Source organism: Chlamydotis macqueenii, chromosome 1 (genome assembly GCF_036417535.1).
Source record: "Chlamydotis macqueenii isolate bChlMac1 chromosome 1, bChlMac1.mat, whole genome shotgun sequence".
Taxonomy (NCBI): domain Eukaryota; kingdom Metazoa; phylum Chordata; class Aves; order Otidiformes; family Otididae; genus Chlamydotis; species Chlamydotis macqueenii.
Window position 1 is genome coordinate 213179587 of NC_141556.1, and position 20773 is coordinate 213200359.

Consider the following 20773-nt stretch of genomic DNA (forward strand, 5'->3'; position numbering starts at 1 on the left):
GGTGAGAAGCTCAACACGAGCCGGCAACGTGCGCTCACAGCCCAGAAACCAACGGCACCCTGGGCTGCATCCCCAGCAGCGTGGGCAGCAGGGCGAGGGAGGGGATTCTGCCCCTCTGCTCCGCTCTGGTGAGACCCCCCTGCAGCGCTGCATCCAGCTCTGGAGCCCCCAACAGCAGAAGGACGTGGAGCTGCTGGAGAGGGTCCAGGAGAGGCCACGAAGATGATCAGAGGGCTGGAGCCTAAAGGGGGCTACAGGAAAGATGAGGAGAAACTCTTCAGGAGGGCCTGTTGTGATATGACAAGGGGTAACGGTTTTAAAACAGAGAGGCAGATTCAGGCTTGATCATAAGGGGAAAAAAAAAAAACAAAAAAAAACAAAAAAAAAACAAAAAAAAACCAAAAAACCAAAACAGTGTGGGTGGTGGAGCATTGTCCCAGGTTGCCCAGAGAGGTGGTGGATGCCCCATCCCTGGGCTTTGAAGGCCCCTCCCCACTCAAACCATTCTATGATTCTAAAGACAGACAGGATCGCTTAAATGAAACCGCCAGCTTAAAATATGTGTGGACCTCCATACAGCCTGGTACTCAAAGCGAAGAGAGGTTCACCATGAGGTACCAGTGCATTTCACGCTGCAAAAGCAACTCTTTATGGAGAAGTGACCCATTACAATGAATGCAGTAGCTGCAAATAATCCTGAGTCCTTTCATTTCCTTTTTCTTTTAGGTGAAGCGTGAAAGAGTAGTCACTTCTCATTAGGAGGTAAGTTTTAGCTATTTGCTCTTTCTTCAGGAGTATCAGAAAGTACCTTTCTATAAAAGTATCCTTTATCACAAGGAGGGATCCCCACAGATGAGATGCTGTGCAACCGGAACAGCCATTCCAAAAAGCCCAGCTTAAAAATCAAAATGCAAGCGCTAAAAAACACGACAAGTGCTGTGGCAGCCTTGCGAGTCGCATAACTTAAGACAGGCCAGCTGTGTTTGCAAGCTGATAGTGCAGGACAAAAAAAAAAGATAAGCAAAATATGCAGATGAGTATAGATAATTCTCACCTCTATCTCCTCAAACAGTTGACAGTCTATCACCAACGCAGTACTGACCATCTCTGATACTACACTAAGCACCTTAGTCAGATATCCTACTGTAAAAAATGTTATTTTTCAGCAGAGCAGTTATTTAGGTAAGCTCCAACAAGAAGAAATGATGCCATTAAAAAGGTATTTAACTTTTCCAACAGCTCTGAACTTACTGCACGCAGACTGAACGACGATGTGTATCTGGATCATTCCTTAGCAGAGCAGTAGAGCAGGTTTAACAGCTCCTTCCAAGGGTTTTGTGATACAAGTTACACAAGTTATTTTGATCACCACCGTTGTCCTAGTCCTTTGCACTTCCCAAGAAAGTCAGTGGAGCAGTGAAATTACACCCTAGGCCTTGTGATCATTTGATTTAATCGCCAATCTAAGATGCAATGGAGTAAAAGCAACTGCTACACAGCAACTCTACGCTGACCTACATGAAGGTAATCAGTGCTTCCTTCTACCTTGAAAATAAATTACTACAAACCAGGAGAGATCCATTCATTTTCCCTTAGAGGAAACCCTGAGTAGCAGGTTATGTTTTAAGAACACCGCCGGAGGTAAAGATACCCCAGGTTATAAGCACACAGCTATCCCAAAGATACACAGGAAAGCTGATCACAAAAGCTTCAGATGAGGTCAGAAGAGCAGAGCCTACCATCAGGTTTCACCCCTCGTGCCTGCAGACCCACAAAACCGGCTTCCTGGAATTCAGAGTGCAGCGAGCTCATCCACGCTCAGCAACAACCAGCTTCTCTCAGAAGTCAGGGGTCTCTTTTCTCCTTTAAGAAAAGCACTCAGTTTTCATCATTCTGAAGAACTATTATCAGTTGTTTAATGTATCTAGTGCTCCCATTCAATGACTTTCTGGGAACCTCTCCAGATTTACCGCAGGCCATAAACAAGTCAGTTTGCTACAGAATAAGGTATTTTTATCAACATCCTTATTAATACTTTGCTTTTTCATCAGATGATCCCAGAACTCTACAGCCTGTCATGTTTTCTGAGGTTTAAAGGACTGAAACTGCCTGGTTCCTTCATGCTTTAGTTCCCTCAGCACTAAGATACCACAATCTTTCACTACCTCTGCCTAAAATATCACCTTCTGCATCTAGACACCTGTTCCCACAGAATCACAGAATGGTTTGGGTGGGAAGGGACCTTTAAAGCCCACCCAGCCCAACCCCCCTGCAAGGAGCAGGGCCATCTCCAACCACATCAGGTTGCTCACAGCCCCGGCCAACCTGGCCTGGAATGTTTCCAGGGATGGGGCTTCCACCACTTCTCTGGGCAACCTGGGACAGTGCTCCACCACCCTCAGCGTAAAAAATTTTTCCTAATATCTAAGCTAAATCTACCTCCCTCTGTCTCGAAACCATCACCCCTCGTCCTATCACAGCAGGCCCTGCTGAAGAGTCTCTCCCCATCCTGCACAATGCTTTCTCGTGCACTTGTGCTGTGTCATAGTGAGGGTCAGAGTATTTATCCACGCTACAATTGGCAAAAAAAAAAAAAAAAAAAAAAAAAAAAAGCAGGGCTGAGCAGAAGGCGGTGGAGTTTTTTTTTTTAAACACTGCAGTTTCTTGATGGCTTAAACTGATCCAGACACCCTGCTCTGCTTCCCTCTGGGCCTGAGAAACTGAAGTGACAAAGCTACTCCCTTGGTTTTTTGGTTGGGTTAAGTTTAACAATCTGGTACCATTAACAAAAATCACTGCAGAGACGGGGAGTGGGGAGGAAGGGAAGAAAAGGGAATAAGTCAAAACAAGACAGAAACGCACGGTTGTTACAAGAGGCCTGGATTGTTCATGGAACCACAAGGAGACCAGCAGCTACCTACAACAGCCTAGAAGTATTCAAGGAGTTTCAGAATTACTTGTTCAAGGTCACACTATGGGCAGCAAAAACAAGTAGGGAGAGTTCCGACTCCTCTTCCATCTTAACCGCTTTATTATTCTCTTACAAGACTCTGATGACCCTGGGAAAAAAAGAAAATAATGGAAGTATATCCGAGCTGGATGAGAACACAGCCACACACTGTTTTTCTATCTTCGTTACTGATCTACCACACTGACTAGCTCAGGCTCCAAGTATGAATTGTGAAGCTCAGGCCATCAACATGGGCAACAGCTAAGCCTCTTCTTCATCACATGGAGCAGCTGAGATGATCTCATGGCTCACTACCGGAAAAAAGGGGAAGGTCTGTCTTCTTTCTGTACCACATCTGTCTTCTCCTGCCCTCTCTTCCAGCTGCATGGTCTGCCCTCTTTAGCGCTGGCTCTTTCTGCAAAACTATTCCTAAATTCTTGCTCCCAACAGAAACACTAGCATTTTGACACATTAAATTTGCAAAGGCATCAAAGGAGCATCTAAACTTAAGCAAGGTGGGCAGTTTAGTTTCTTCCAGCAACAGCCATGCATGATGCTGTTAAATAGCCCCCTTTCTGAAAAGGGAATTAGGCTGAAAACTCCTCCAGATGTTAATAAAAGAACGACAGTGGGCCTACTTCATCCATGCCCATGAGGAAGTTTCAGAAATTCTGTTGGAAAAGTCTAATTTTGAAAGAACAAAGTTTAAATTCAACTGCCCAGGAAGAAATCCTTATAAATCTGTGGCTGCATTGGAAGAAGGTTTTTTTTCCCCCTCCATCCCATCACTGCCACCTTCCTGACGACATTCCATGTAACGCATGTAAAGTGCAAAGCACCATACAAGTTTAAGAGAGTGTTTCTAATAAGCAGAAAGGGGAAAAAAAGGAAAAAAAAAACAACCTTACTTTTGCCTGAAGTGTAAATACAAGTGTAAAACCAGTGGAAGAAGGCTGGGAAGTCGTCTTGTACAAGGAAAGTCAAAATTTACAGAAATTACTTAAAAAGCTCAAAGTTGCCGAAGGCAAATCACCGCTCACAGAGGTTGTCACAGAGGCTTGATTACCTGAAAAGCAAACTTTTTTTTTTTTTACCAGAAGAACTGGAGAAAAACAGAACTACTCTATAGGACTTTAAAAAAAATGGCTACAATTTCAGCACCAATTCTCCTTACTTCGCCTTTAATGCGGCATCCTACTTATCAGATTTTTTTTTTTTTTTTTAAAACATAAATGTCAAGACATAATCTTCATCTCTGGACATCATCTCTGATTTTCCGACTGCTGCCCTCCTTCTGACTGTTTCAAGAGAGAATATTCCATAAATTCTTTTCAGGTCAGGATCAGCTCTGACCTCTGTACAGGCTGGTATGTATTCTGGTTTTACCTGGCTTCCACACGAGCTTCCCTGCTCGCTTACTTTAGGGCCCACAGGAGCTCTAGAAGAATTTAAGTAAAATCCTTCCAACTATTTTAGCATCAAAGCGGGGTGCAAAGATTAGTTAGCAACACAAACGTTACTACAGCAAATCTAGTTGCTTCAAACTTAACAAAACTGAGCTTGCAAGGTCAGGTATTTGAGGCTCCGAATACTTCTCATAATTAAGTCACAGAAAAACACAAGGCTCTGTGTGTTTTGTAGCACACAGCACTCAGGTCGGGCTGGTTTTCTTCTCTTACAAAGCATAAAAGCCCTACAAAAAAAAAAATTAGATATATATCAAAATAATTACTCAGATTTTCACTAACTACTTGCTTTTACGTAGCTATACCAGTTTGAATATTTGAGGCAATCATGTGATTCGAGATCTTGGAAGTCAAACGGTAGACAAGAATTCATGCTTAATTCAATTTTAGATAAGTTTTCAAGCTGCTGTGTTTCCCAATTTGATACACTCCAGTAGTGCTCCAGTTAACACGCTTGCTAGGAAGATTTCCTCAGAAGTTTTGTAATTAAACACTTTTTCACAGACGAGCTTTCGACAGCTCAGAGTCAGGAGAATCACACGTGATTTCAGATCTACTTCAGAAGTGTTTGATATGCAATTTTGTAGGGCACACCATAAGGAATTTCAGGAATTCTGTTGTGATGCCCTTTCAGCACACACTGGAAGACAGCAAGGCCCTCAAAGCTACGCCACCATCACTAATTCAACGAATCGCTTGCGGATCTCCTTATAATTGCACCCCCTTCATATCTCAACTTCCTCATGTCGAGTGAGGGGATTCAGCAGCAGTTCCGTAACTCATTTCTCTTTCTCAGGTTTAAAGACTGTTGCCAGAAAATAGCTAAAAAGTTATGCCTGCTATGAATCATACCCAAGGCCATCACCAGCTCAAAGATGCATGGTAGGAATGTAACTGCGTGTTTTTCTTTTTTCTATGAAGACGCAACATACACACATAACATCTTCTTCCCTCACATTCCTAAAGATTTGACGCAAGGAATGAGACACGTTGAGCCAGTGCAGTGTGATTTACCCAAACTAAATGACCACAAGTCAAGACTACTTTCATCAACATGGGCTTGAAGTTTTCACAGACATGCAATTGTGGATTTCAATTTAGGGTTCCTTAAATCAAGGTGTTTCCTCTCCTTTACACTTCTGGAAGGCTTTTGAAAGGTTCATTTTAGACAGAAAACACCTATAAAGCTTTCACTTAAAGACATTAAGGCTCAATACAGGTTTCTAATCATCCCTACTCTGCCACTACTCCTGTTTCTGTACTGCACTAAGTTTCAACAAGGACAGCCAGCAAATGAAAGACCTGGTCCAAAAGGCACCAAGTCTTCCCTAATTCATATAGGGAGAAAGTAAAAGAGGAAGAATAAGGAATACCTGTATATTTGACATGGCCCATGCCAAATTAAAATTATTCTCCAGCTACTTGAGTGTAAAAGAGCCCTTCATTAGTTCAACCTACACTTAAAGAATGCAACGTGTGAAGTCAATGTCATATCTGGCAAAATATGCCAGTCTATGGCACAGTCTGCTCCTTTAATGCTAATTAAAACAGCAACAGTCGTATGAGAAAATAATTAAGATAGCTAATTACATAATAACTGGAAAAAATTAAGATGGCTGTATATTACTCTTAGGTATGTCCTCCGTTGCACCCTCGCTTACTAGCTAGCCCACTGAACTCTTTCCTCACTAATAACTGAATTTACACTGATGAACATCTGTGAACTCAACTTCTAGCTCAGAGCAATGACGTAGCCAGCTGGTATCTGCTCAGCAGGAGCAAGAAACCTCTTTGTACACAATAACCACACGTAGAAAATCACTATTTTAGGGCTCAGAACCAATGAGACAACTAAGAGCAAAACTGATTTTCAGTGTAAGCCCACAGCGTTCACACTCTTCACTAATTTTCTGCATCCTTGACCTTCTTTCTACATCCATATTTTGTGCTCATTTCTGCAGAAAGACTGAAAGAGCCTGTTATTTAAAATATAAGGTAGGGACACGTACAGAAGACACGGGTATTCAGTCTTAGGATACCCCTCCTTGCAGGGGGGTTGGACTAGATGACCTTTGAAGGTCCCTTCCAACTCTAACCATTCTATGATTCTATGATAGCTGGTTAGGTGTGACAAAACAAGACTCAAAACACAGAATTTACTTAAATGTATTGTCAGCAGGAAGGGTTCAAAACCAAAGTCATAAGCCCATACAGGGACTTACGCAAGTCAAGTTCTTTCTGTGTGTTGTTTCAACAGCTGTGTTTGGTTATGGTCACTACAACATCAAGAGCGACAGACCAAGCAAGCCGGCAAAGACCACATCTCTAAAGAATAAAAACTGTCAGCACACCCTAAAAAAAAATTGCTCTAAACTGATGTTAAGAAAAATCTTACAAGCACTGGCCAGACAAAGCTCCTCTTGCTAGCTGTTTATATAAGATACAAATACCAAGGGACTTTAACCAAGACCTTTAAGAAGCAGAAGCTAGAAATACCATCTTTCCTTACTGAAGCTTTCCTCTGAGTTTGTCTAAAGGAATATTTACTCCCTTGCAAGCTGAAAGGCCAAAACTGTGACTGCTTCTTTCGCACAACATGGAAACCACACCACGAGGTAGAAAAGAACATTGGGGTGCAAGTCCCACCTCATTAATAACACACCGGAGCAGTTCAGAGAAGTCTCTTAAGCCTCTTAATATCACCTGGGGCAAAAGAGCATTAGTCTGTATTAGTTGTGGGAATGACCTGGGAATACCGGTTAAGCAACGGAAAACAAGGTGATGCTCAGAAGGAAGGACCCAAAAAGTCCCGGAAGGACCCGTAAACAGGGCTTTACGGAATAAAGCATCAACAAAATCAAAGCAAAGGTACTTTTGACCTTAAAGAACCACTTGATTTTCAGTATGCACCGAGTTGCACAGGCAAACAGCGTACACTGATTAATAACCTGAAGCATATTAATGTGCATCATGCTACTGGATGACAAACCAAGGGCAGACCAGTAAGCCTCCCTCCACAAACAAGGAATAAGTCCTTACTTACCAGCTACCAAGACCTTTCCTTCACACAATTACTATTCCCTAATCCTCCACATATCTCTCAAAGCATCAAAACTGATTTACCACAGCTTTCTGACAGAACAGTCTCTCTCTAACTTACCGACAGATCATCCAGGCTGCAAAACACACTTGCATTCCTTAGGGGGGGAAAAAAAAAAAAACCTAAAAAAAATAGTACACTGTAGAGAGTAAAAATCTAGTCCCAGATGAACAACCAAAACTACAATTTTACAGTAACTTTTAACAACTATTTCCTCCTAATTATCTCTAACAATCACTAGACACTGATACAGGTGGGCATGGATACAACTGCGTAAGATCATTGGGTCAGCACTCACACTGTGGTATTTCACTGGAGCAGCACTTCCCTCCCTGCTCAGTGTTTAAAGACAGAGCACGTCAAAGAGAAGTGAAAGCAATATTCAAATATGACACTTTCTATCCGCTATTCTGCTTTCCCCCAGCATATTTAGTAGGAAACAGGAAGCAAAATGCTTAAGAGTCAGTCTTTGTTTTCATATTACTTAGTGGAATATGTAACAACAGGTATATTAAGACTATTAAAAAAAAAAAAAAAAAAAAAAGATGCTCTCTTCACACTGTTTTAGTTGAAAAACTAGTATATGTGCAGCCCTGAGCCTGTACAGCAGCTTTCTTCACTTCTCCCACATACAAGACCTCCAAAACTCATTTGCCAGCGCATTTTGAATCACCCATTTCTGCCACGTTACCCAAGTTGTCGCACACATTTTTATAGAAAACTACGAAATTTTAACCTTGTTCCAATTCACTCATTCTTCTCATCTTGTTTTACCTCTGCTCACTTGGATTATCTCAAGTATCTAAACACTTACCCAAAGCACTGGATTACACTGGATTGTCTTCCAGCTGCTGAAAATATGGTTTTATTTCTCATTGGTATACAGAAATAAATGCTTGCAATTCAGAAGTACTTTCTTTTTTCCTGGGAAGTTCTTTCCAGAAGTACTTTTACAAGAAAAAAAGACGTCTTTTGCTTTTAATTTCACTTCACTCACGACTTCCATTCCTTTGCATCCTGGCTTCAAACAGGGTAGCAACGCAAGTTTCTGAAGCGTGCATGTAAAATTCACGTAATTACTAAAATCCCAGAAGCTCAAAGACTGTTCAATGTTTAGTATATAAGATTTCTTCAAATGCAGCTCAACTGAATGATTTCTTGTAGAGGAAATTTTACAGAATGGACAGAATCTTTACTTCTATGGTCATTAATGAGATACTCAGAGCTCATCAGCAACTTCACATTTCTGCACAGGAAGGACCACAGAATAAGAATATAAACCTGAAAAGGATCTTCACAGGCTTGGCATTCAATCTCTCAGTTTCAGGCAACCAGTCCATGAAAGGTAAACATTACAGTACAGTTTCACGTTCAAAGTAGATTTTGGGGGATTTTCTTCCTACCACTTAGGGGTCTGCTCCAGAACTTTGTTTGGCTGAGAGAAGTTTTTCAATTCCTAAATAAGATTTGCATCTTCCGTATTCAAAACAAAGGATCCTTCCCTGCCAAACAGGCTTAGGATGGGGAAAACCCATTGTTTGAGCAGTGGTGGGACAGAAGAAAACATATCCTGGCCACATGATACTTTTACCTGGCTATTTGAAACACCAACATGGATCTAGTCCGACAAGTCTGTATCGGTACCGGGTATAAACAAATATGATGCTCCGCAGTTTGCTGAAGTTCAGAGTGTAAAGAAGCCTTGCGTGGCTCATCATGGAACCAGTTCAGGGCCCCTACCATCTCAAACCTCTGCCCTGCACTATGTGAGCCGAATTGCTCCCAGAGCTAGCATGGAACCCACAGCAACTGTGTTTGCTAAGCATTGCTCTCAGGTTCCTAAAAAATCCATCACACTCCAATTCCAACTAGTTCTTTAGGAATCCCAGTCTAAAAGTGAATGGAGGCTCCAGAGCAGCCTTGGAAGTTTCACTAACTGCTCTGTTTTGCTCTGCCCGAAACACCTGTTTCTGTGTGACTCAAAGCTCATTCCTGCTCCTTTCTACAGAAACTTTCACCATCTGACAAGAGGTGTCTATGAACTGAAAGATACAGACGATATCGGGTCACCTGGACTATTCCCAGCTGTGCACAGTGCCAGAGTTTACCCCTTCCCTCCTTACCACCACGTCCATATTCACCAGAGCATGTCTAACTCCCTCACGTGCACCCTGGCACACAATACATCCAAAGCCTTTGAGCAGCTCATCTTGGAAATCCCACTTGGACATCACTAAACAGGGCACGGTGAAACGTGATTGACTGACACTGAACGGGAACGAAAACTTCTGATGGAAAAAACCCAACTCCGTGCACAGCTCCTAGTGCATCCCCTAGTATCGATAAGACCTAGCTTTTTTCCCCCCCATTACCCAGGCTATCTCCAGTGAGCAGAAGATTGCTTACATCAAGGTCTCAATAACATGGCTTTAAGTTGAACTGTTTCCTAGGGAAAAAAAAAAGCAGATAGAGATGGAGGTGATCTGTGGTCCCATTAGAGGATAATGCTGTATGTACAGTCTAAACATCAAATATTGTTTTCCCCCTATAATTTTGAAGTAAACCATAGCTGATCTGCAGAAGAAAGCTTCTTGAGGCTGATTGTCAATTAGGCCAGTGGAAATCAGCAACACCAGCAGATCAAACTCTCCAGCTCACAACTGGCAAGTACTGGTGGCAGAAACGCAACTGTCTGATGAGCATTTTCTGTGCGGCTGGTGTACAGTCAAACTCCTTGCGAAGGAGCTGTTGAAATACTTCACAATCAGCCAACAGGTTGCCCAGAGAGGCGGCGGATGCCCCATCCCTGGAAACATTCCAGGCCAGGTTGGCCGGGGCTCTGATGTGGTTGGGGATGTCCCTCCTCCTTGCAGGGGGGTTGGGCTGGGTGGGCTTTAACGGTCCCGTCCGACCCAAACCATTCTGTGATTCTAAGTCACAGAAGCGCTAAGCTGTTACACCCAGGACTTAGTATTCACCTAAGACACTGGAATCCACATTGGGTTTTGTTCACTTTTCCTGTGTCATCCATCATTACCACAATAAAGTAGTAGGGGACATTTTTGTCATTTTCTAAAAGGGTTCTAGCCATTATTTCTGAGGGATCCTCCTCTGCTCCATCCAAGGTCAGTTATACCTACAGTTTATTCATGCCCTGGTTAGCCATCTAGACAAAAGGGACACTTCAGTCTACAGACATGGATCTGACCGAATGCCTGGAATCACAGACTGACTGGAAATCATTTGGTTTTTAAAAAGTATGAGTTCTTTTTCTTCCTTACAACTCCCTAATCACTCACCACAAACTGTCCATCAGTACAGCTGTTTGTACAACAGTACACGCAGCTCAAGTTGCAGCTTGCAAGTCTTCAAACGCTGTCTCACAGTTCATTGAAAGCTTCAGTCTCTCTCATGTTGGAATTGATAGTAAAAGCTTCTCAATTTCAGCATGAAAGAAGAGTTTGAAGTGCGGGAGACACTGGTTCTGGAGCCCGCAAAGATGTGCTTGCCGGACTCTAGACAGCCACACATGACATCTGTTTTGGTCAGCAATTAGCACGGTAACATTCAACGGATCATTTGACTGCAGCATGACTGGCTCTCTGTTAAGACTGCATTTTTTTGATCCAACTCCTTCCACTTCGAATATGAGTCTGAAAGGTTTGGCTCCCCCACTCCCCATTGCTTGGAACTGCTTATAACGACAGGACTGAGTTTGTTTTTGTTTAGAAATCACTAAGTTATCGTGACACTCCTGATTTTCTTCCACCAACAACTAGGAAGAGATAGTCCTAAAAAATCTCTGCTTTTGAAGTGAAGTTACTCCACGACACATTTTCAGTTCTGTTAGACTCCAGCAAAAGTAAATGACATCCTGGCACAATTACTTTGGGATACAAATTGGAATTTTATGCGTAACCAGATGTATTTTACAGCCACATCCTCCATTTCTCCCACTTAAAACATGGAATACAACAGCAAAAGGCTTTCTTGGGCCAGGTCATCCTGCCACCAACGAACAAGTTAAAGAAGAGGTTAGGCAGAGAAGTGTGGCCACACTGGCAAAAGGTTTTGGACACGACTTCTCACTCCTACAGATGTGTCAACAGCAGGAGCTTTGTTTTCTAATCAATGTGAATTTCACTGGCACAATTAAGTCTAGGCTAAATCTCGATTACACCTTCTATGCTTCAGTTACTTACACATTAAAGTCACTTCAATCATTAAAAGCACTCCCCTTAAGTTCACATTTAAGAACTGGTGCTTTAGATAGATTTATAGCCATGACTCAGATCATCTTACTCTCATCCTTATAGTCAAAAAACGCAGCACCGAGTGTTCTGGAGAAAATTGCCGACTAAAACGAATCACCGGGCTGATTTCTGTGCTGGCAGGTAGAAAACAATTACCTTGCATTACGTAGCACCACACTCAGATCAGCCAGATTTTTGCATTATAGAAGTGCTACAATAGACCGGAATGACTTTTCCATTCTTTTTCACGATTCTGCAGTAAAATAGCTCCAGGGTAACAGCTCCTTCAAGGTAAGGCATCTTAAAACTCAGTAACAGACTTTTAAGCTCAGATAATGATGAGGATTTGTTATCGGCGTATCTGACTGTAGTTTCAGAGCTTCCTGATTTCATTACAAGCACTGACACAGCACGCAGATACCTCAGCACATGGTCCTTGTATTTGCAGAGCACACAGCAAAACAATTCCTCAGACTTTGTCACAGGCTCGCGCTTGCTACAATTGACCTTTCTTCAGCATCCTACATAACTTAAACTAAATATTTACTCGACTGGAACATCTTATAATTGATGATTCAGCTTCTGCTCCTACAAACTCCTACAAAAGTTTCTGTTCCTAGAAAAAAAAAAAAAAACAGTGTTTTGGTCTCACTTTCACAAACGAAGGGCAATGACTAATAACTAAGGCTTCTCCCTGCAGCATTCGCTTGGTTCTTGCACAAGCCTGGGAAGGAACAAAACCAAAAATTCAACCGGGAAAAGGCTGTACTTCGTCTCCTGAATGACCCCCAGCTCCCTGTAATGCTTATCCAAAGCAGTGCTCGTGTTTATAGAACAGGCCCATATTTTAGAATCAGAACTTGCTTTCAAAGTAGGGTCATGCTTCACAGCTCCGGTGGCCAAAAGCCATCTCCGTTCCCTCCCTTCACCCCAAAGTGGACGTCTAGTAAGTCATGTTTATCTGAGGAGCAGTTAAATCTTCCTTTCAAGTGGACATCTATTGATTTTTCTCGAGTAACTCTTCATTTTCACACCTGGAAGCACGTAGCTCCAGTAACTCAGATTAGGAGTCTACTTCTTAATAACATCAACAGCACGAAGGCAATGAAGCAAAACTTCAAGTGCAGACTCACATCTTCCAGTCTTTCTAAAGAAAAGCACGCCTGCACTAAGTAATTATTTCTCCCCTCCACCACTGCTTAAGCTGACCAGACGCGTACAATAAAAGTCTTCCCCTCTTGCCTGCAAGAGGGGAAAGGGCACGGACTTAGTTTGATACGGATTGCTAAACCCTTACGCAGAGCCTAGACTTCCTCACTTAACCTTCTTCCTAATGCTCTCCAAAATTAAAACGTGGGACGGTTGCCCAGTAAACCAAAAGCCAACTATCAGCAAACAGGAAAAACAGAGTTAGCTGAAGGAAGGATGTGATGGGGAGGGAACATTTCAGCACTTTTCAGAATACACTGCATGTTTTATCCATGTTCACCCTCCCTCTCGTCAAGAGACGCCGCAGGAGAGGAGAGGGCACCCCAGCTGTTCCCGCTTCATCAGTGACCCAGGCTTAAAGCCAATTTATCTGGGTGTTATCTGTGCTGCGACTCCCAGCTTCGGTTCACGCCCAGCACCTCTGTGGGCACAGAAGCAGCCTCTCGGGGAGATGGGACTCCCATCTTGATGCTCCAGTCCTGGCAGGAGAGGTGAACAGACCCCTGCCCTCCTGCAGTGCAGAGCCTCTCATCTTCCTACTAGCCCAAGAGAAAGGGTGCTCAAACCCCCTTGGCTCAGGGATCCTCCTTCCATCAGCTCAGGGACTCCCACACCTCAGGGAACCCTACCCCTCACACCTCAGGGAGCACACACCACCCCCCCCCCGCCGCCTTCACCTCAAGGGACTCCACACTTCAGGGAGCATCCCCTCTTCACCTCATGGCACCCATCACCTCAGGGAGCATCCCTGCTTCATCTCAGGGCACCCATCACCTCAGGGAGCACCCCCTTTCACCTCAGGACACCCATCACCTCAGGGAACAGCCTCTCTTCACCTCTGGGAACACCACACCTCAGAGATCACCCCCCCCCTTTCACCTCAAGGCACCCTCACACCCCAGGGAGCTCCCTCTCCTTCATCTCAGGGCACCCCACATCTCAGGGATCACGCCCCTATACCTCAGAGCACCCCCCTTCACCCCACACCTCAGGAAGCTCCCCATCTTCACCTCAGGGCACCCATCACCCCAGAGATCACCCCTCTCCCTTCACCTTAGGGCACCCATCACCCCAGGGAACAGTCCCCCCCCACCTCAGGGCACCCATCACCCCGGGAAGCACTCCCCTTCACCCCACACCTCAGGGAGCACCCCTCCTTCATTTTAGGGCACCCCCACACCTCAGGGAGCTCCCCCTCTACACCTCCCGGCACCCATCATCTCAGATAGCACCCCAACTGCCCCTCGGGGCACCCATCACATCAGGGATCACCCCTCTCCCTCCACCTCAGGGCACCCCACACCTCAGGGAGCTCCCCCCCCCGCCACCCCTCAGGGCACCCTCCCCAGCTGAGGGCCGCCCCCGGCCCGTGGCTCCCCCGAGCCCCGCCGTACCTGCTGCCAGGGCAGCTCCACATGCAAGGCCCGGGTGGCGGGGCCCGGGGGTAAGGCGGCGGGGCCGGCGGCCGAGCTCATCCTCACGGCAGGGCAACGGCCGGGCAACGGCTGCGCATGAGCCCCGCGGGCCGCTCCGCCGCCGAGCACCCAGGGGTTAATGGCGGCAACAGCACCGGCCCGGGCCGCTCGCTACGGAGCCATATTACCGCAGTGCTGGGGGGGGGGGGGGGCGGGCGGGAAGCAGCGTTCCGCTCGCTCATTGGTCAGCGCTCCACTGAGGCGGGAGCCCGGGTGCGTTTTTGAGACGCTACTGGCTGCGCCCGACGCCGATCAAGGCTCCTCGCCGCGGCCCCTTGTCAAACCGTTGGAAAGGGAGCCGGCGCCGATTGGAGCGCTGACTTCCGGAAGGCGGGACGGCGCCTGAAGGAGCGGATGATGATTGGGGGAAGGTGGTTTTTGATTGACGTCGGTCGTCCTCCGTCACGTGTGGCGGGGGGGAAGCTGTTTTTATCACGTGGTGGGACGAAAATATTTTGCTGGGTGGGTGCGCGGGGGGGGCGGAGGGGGCACTGTCGCCATGGCAACGGGGAGCGGCCTGGCCCTGCCGCTTACCAGCCCCACACCGCACCAACCTTCCCCATAGCAGGCCAGTCTGCCCCACATCACACCAACCTGCCCCATAGCAGGCCAGTCTGCCCCACACCGCACCAACCTGCAACTTAGCAGGTCAGTCTGCCCCATAGCAGGCCAGTCTGCCCCACACCGCACCAACCTGCCCCATAGCAGGCCAGTCTGCCCCACATCACACCAACCTGCAACTTAGCAGGTCAGTCTGCCCCATAGCAGGCCAGTCTGCCCCACACTGCACCAACCTGCCCCATAGCAGGCCAGTCTGCCCCACATCGCACCAACCTGCCCCACAGAAGGCCGACCAGCCCCAGATCACACCAATCTGCAACATAGCAGGCCAGTCTGCCCCATAGCAGGCCAGCCTGCCCTACAGCAGGCCAACCTGCCCCGTAGCAGGCCAGTCTGCCCCACAGGTGGCCAATCAGCCCCACATCGCACCAACCTGCCCCACAGCAGGCCAGTCTGCCCCACATCACACCAACCTGACCTGTAGCAGGCCAGTCTGCCCCATAGCAGGCCAATCTGCCCCACAGAAAGCCAACCTGTCCCATGTCACACCAATCTGCCCCACAGCAGGCCAGCTTGCCCCACATCACACCAACCTGCCCCACATCACACCAACCTGCCCCACAGAAGACCAAATTGACCAACAACAGGGCAACCTTTTCCTCATCATGCCAACCAACCCAACACCACACCAACCCAACACCACACCAACCCAACATCACACCAATCCACCCCACACCACACCAACCCGTCCCACATCACACCAACCCAACACCATGCCAACCCATCCCACGTCACACCAAACCCATCCCACACCACACCGACCCACTCTGCGTCAGGCCTGATGCAACACTCACTGAAGCCCAACACAGCCATCCCCTGGCAACACCCACCTCCATCCCACCCCACCCAGGCAACATCCATCATGGCCAGAAGGACCATCCCCACCAAGGTGGCACCATCCCCACATACCACACAGCACCGGGAGCGCCAGTCCTGTCCCCACACCCTGCCGGGACTACCCGTCCCCACAGCACCCTGCAACGCCTGCCCGGCATAGGCAGCTGCACTGGAGACGCTCATCCCCATTGCACTGCTGGGGACCAGCACGGGCTGTGCCAAAACATCCGTCCCCACACCACCAGGAACGCCCATCCCACCAGCCCAGCAGCAGGACTGGGAACGCCTGTCCCCAGCACACGCCACGGCACTGGAAATGCCTGTTCCCACCGGGCTGGGCGGCTCTGGAAGGACTGAGTGTGGCGTGCAGTGCTGGAAAGTCCTGTCCTCCTCTCCTCTCTCCCCTTCCAGCCCTCTGCATCTCACACACCATGGAGATCTTCACCACTGGATGGCCACCAAGCCTTCGTTCACCCGCAGTACTCATGGTTTTGCAATGTGCATGCTGTGTTCGTGTGCATTGTACTGGTGTTTTTTTCAGCATGCATTTTGGTCTTGAGTATTCAATGGTGAACTCATTAAAAATACATTAAAAAAAAGAGGAAGAATAGTGAAAAGTGGAGTGGAAAGTCAAGTTTTCTGGAGTTTGATGACCATCCTTGGAGAAGTCATCCTCTTCCATCCTTTTCCGTCCTCACCCTCTCTTGCAGCCGCTCACCATGCACTGTCGTTCTCCAAAGTATTTCCTGTGGAAAATGGAGCTGCCAAACTCTCCTCCTCGATAATTCCACATTTCACCATAAAGTGACACGTTGCTGTGGACTTTTTTAATCAAATTGTGTGATTTTACATGTGGGTCCCAAATAAATTTGATGCCTAGAGTTTAAATTTTAGACATTGTGAGCCTGGAGTTGTGCTTGAGTTCTGGATGTTGCTGTCACTGATTAGGAGAAATTTCAACACAGTGACTTTTTTTTGGAAGATCTTCTGAGAAAGAGTGCATCTCCATTTTTTCTTCTCATGCACTGTTTTCTTCTCAAAGTGCACTGTTTTCAAGGATGCAGACGTTCTGGAGATCAGGAGGTTCAAACATTGTAATTTTGGACTTGTATGAGTTTGAATCACCTCCAGGTTTCTGGTTCGTTACAATGCATGTGCTCCTTCCTTTGGAACTTTCCATCTTCACCTTGGAGGATCAAAGCTTGCTATTTAATATGAATTTTTGGTTGGTTTTTTTTTTGGCCCAAGGTGTGAAAAATGCACTTGGAATGACAAAAATTATCATAAAATCAAGACATTTGGGAATGTTTTATGAGTTTGAAGCTCTTTAGGTGTGCTTCCTCCAGTTGGCAGAACTAGTTCTAGCTCAGAATTATATATAAAATCTGAGAGGATGACAGTTGTAAGAACAGTTATTCCTGAGATAAATCACTAAAAACAGTTTATGGAAACAGCATGAAGATGCCACTGTTTGTTTGCCCAAAATATCAAAGGATTTTAAAAAAAAAAATCAATCCTTGGGTGATATGTGACTGTTCTATGACCAAGTTATGCTGATCTGGTGAATTTAAAGTCCATACAACAGTACCACAGCAGGATTTTCCTATTTTTCTTCATTTCCACAGGAGTAGATGACTATCTCAAAATTTTCTTAAAATCCTAATGTTTAGAAGAGTCGAATGAATCACTTAACATAGCTGCTCGCATGCCCTGTACATGGAGACTGAAGTTAATTTGCTGCTTAATGTACACGGAGACATCTAACCCATAATTCAGGGACTAAAGAGCAAAATTTCCCCCCCAGAAGAAAATTCAAATACGACCCCAAACCCCATGTTAATTTATTAATCATTTTATAGTAGAGGAACCGATACAGCTCCAAAGAAGTCCCTGCAGATCTCCAGCTGATGCTACCTAAGGTTTTGGCTTCGTGTTCTACGTTGCAGACTTATCTCTGCATTTTGCTCTCTTCGCGTGACAAGGAACTGTTTGCAAGAGCGTTATAAAATGAGGAGTTTCTAGGCATAAGGTTTCAATTTTACATTTGATTTTCATCAGCTTTGAGAGGTTAAGTCCATCCCTTGCGTAGTTCAGCCCAGCGACTATTCAAAAAGATGAGAGTCACTTAATAACCCAGGTTGCGCTTGAATTAGAACAAAATAATCACCCCTTTTGGGCTTAAAATAATGTGTTAATTAATCAGGATTGGTATTTGCAAGCTGCAGCCACGGATGATTGTGGTTTCTTTTTATCCCTGGTTTAGGAACAGTCACGCGGAGCAGTAATGCTGGAGCAGTACTGCCGATCTCGGCCGCAGACGCGGCGTTACATAGGACCCTATGTAATTTAATGACGCCGTAGGAAACTGTAATTTGAATTTTTCAGCCACATGAAAAGGCCGGCATTATCTGTCTACATCGTTCTGAAGATCACAGCACGACCTTTATTACATCCCAGTGGATGTTCCTGTGGATGATTATCATAAAAGATGAAATTTCTGTGGCTGCAGCAAGTGCGCGGCTGCACGCAGCACTCCCATCGCCATGACCTGCCCATCTGCCCAAGCTGGGTGGTGCGATCGACACGCTGGAAGGGAGGGATGCCGTCCAGAGGCACCTGGACAGGGTGGAGAGGTGGGCCCGTGCAAACCTCATGAAGTTCAACCAGGTGCTGCAAGGACATGGACCTGTTGGAGTGAGTCCAGAGGAGGTCATGAAGATGATGAGAGAGCTGGAGCACCTCTCCTGTGAGGACAGGCTGAGAGAGTTGGGGCTGTTCAGCCTGGAGAAGAGGAGGCTCCAGGGAGACCTTAGAGTGGCCTTGAGAGATGGTGGATTCCAGCATCCCTGGAAACATTCAAGGCCAGGAATCAGCAACCTGATCTGGTTGGAGATGTTCCTGCTCCTTGCAGGGGGGTTGAGGTGGGTTGGACTGGATGGGCTTTAATGGTCCCTTCCGACCCAAACCATTCTGTGATTCTATGATTAGTGAGCAGGTCTTGTGCTCACATGTGGTCTAAACTCACACCAGCAGCTCCTCACTTTAACCTTATGGAAAGCAAGAAACAGTTTCTTATGGACTTCTTTTAAAATTTTTTTTTGTTTGTGGAAAGGAAGACCAGAAAACAATTAAAATTATTATAAACAGAATTTCAAAATACAATTTTAAGAAAACAGGGTAAATTGCCTGTTAGCATAAAGCACATTTTCAAAAAACCTTTTGAGAATGCTGGATGAAACACCACTTAGGAATTGTGAGAAATGCTGTTTGAAAACTTAAGTGTCATTTTTGAAGCCCTACTATATCAGTGCTTTTTTCACTTGGTGGCACCGAATTGGAGACACATGGGCAAGTGTCCTTTCAAATGACTTGTGATGGAGAGATGCTGCCTGCAGGTCATTACAGAGATTATTTAATAGAGTTTATCACAAGCTTTGGCGTGCTAGAAGCTTTGGGAAAGGACGCAATGACCTTGTGGCTGAGGGTAATTCCTATTTCTGCTGTAGACCGAGTAACACGTGCTTCTTATTGGGGTATGAGGTCATTGCAAAATCACTCAAATGAGCAAACACGCTTCACCGATGGACGGAATGATTGCAAGTGCAGAGCAAAATACTTCAGGTTTGTGGGCTATTTAAAGAAGAGGAAAAACTTAAGTTTTGCCACTGAATGCCTATTAAATAATGTAATTTAGAGCCACAGATGTGTGGTTAAAAGAGCTTGTTTAGCTTTCCCTTTGGAGAGAGAAAGCTCAAGCAACAGCAGCTAATATAAGAGACTGGGCTTGTGGGTGTTAAATGGCGGAGCCTTTTATCTCCAAAGTATTTCTGAGTATTTCTAGTTGAAAACTAGAAATCCAGTTGGTGGACAAGAAGCTCAACATGAGCCATCAATGCGTCCTTGCGGCCCAGAAGGCCAACCGCATCCTGGGCTGCATCAAGAGGAGCATGGCCAGCAGGTCGAGGGAGGGGATTCTGCCCCTCTGCTCCGCTCTGGGGAGACCCCCCTGCAGCGCTGCGTCCAGCTCTGGAGCCCCCAACATCAGGAGGACGTGGAGCTGCTGGAGAGGGTCCAGAGGAGGCCACGCAGATGCTGAGAGGGCTGGAGCAGCTCTGCTGTGAGGCCAGGCTGAGAGAGCTGGGGCTGTTCAGCCTGAAGAAGAGGAGGCTCCGGGGAGACCTGAGAGCGGCCTCCCAGTGCCCAAAGGGGGCCTACAAGAAAGATGGGGAGAGGCTGTTCAGTAGGGCCTGTTGTGATAGGATGTGGGGTAATGGTTTTAAAATAGAGGGGGGTAGATTTAGATTAAATATTAGGAAAAAAATTTTTACGATGAGGGTTGTAGAGCAGTGTCCCAGGTTGCCCAGAGAGGTGGTGGATGCCCCCTCCCTGGAAACATTCCAGGCCAGGTTGGCTGGGGCTCTGAGCAACCTGATGTGGTTGGAGATGTCCCTGCTCCTTGTAGGGAGGTTGGACTAGATGACCTTTGAAGGTCCCTTCCAACCCAAACCATTCCATGATTCTAAGAAGGCCAATATGTTTGCTCTATCCCCAGAGGTTGTTTTAAACTGCTGTAAGACACGTGCAGCTACCGAAGACTTTCTAGTCATCCCTATGCAATGTATCAGAGGCTGACGGTGAAAAGCACAATAAAACTCAGATCTTTTCACTATAATGGCCCTTGGCTTTGAATTGAAAGCAATACATGTCTGTGAGTCCCAGCTGAAGAGCTGTTAAAATATCACCTGGTACTTAAAAAGAACTCTTCTACATGAAGATATTCAGAAAAATGCTGAAAACGCATGCTCAAGTCATACCACATTAAATTTCAAGGGGTGTTTATTAATTTGCAAGTAAGTTGGTCA

The 20773-nt window shown here is 46.0% G+C and overlaps 1 protein-coding gene across 4 annotated transcripts in view; it reads right to left on the reverse strand.

The window, feature by feature from the left end:
• The window catches only part of UVRAG (UV radiation resistance associated), a 103305-nt gene extending 88731 nt beyond the window's left edge, over window positions 1-14574 (reverse strand). The window contains exons 1-2 of one of the 4 annotated variants that reach the window (XM_086739750.1): window positions 14373-14574; window positions 7063-7119 (exon numbers count right to left, since the gene is read on the reverse strand). In XM_086739750.1, the coding sequence (XP_086595876.1) occupies window positions 7063-7119; window positions 14373-14453 (138 nt within the window). In that variant the 5' untranslated portion in view covers window positions 14454-14574. Of the gene's footprint in view, window positions 1-1054; window positions 1131-7062; window positions 7120-11925; window positions 12004-14372 lie in introns of those variants that run through there. The other 3 variants (XM_086739751.1, XM_086739753.1, XM_086739752.1) reach the window with 3 other exon arrangements.
• Window positions 14575-20773: the final 6199 nt, after the last annotated feature.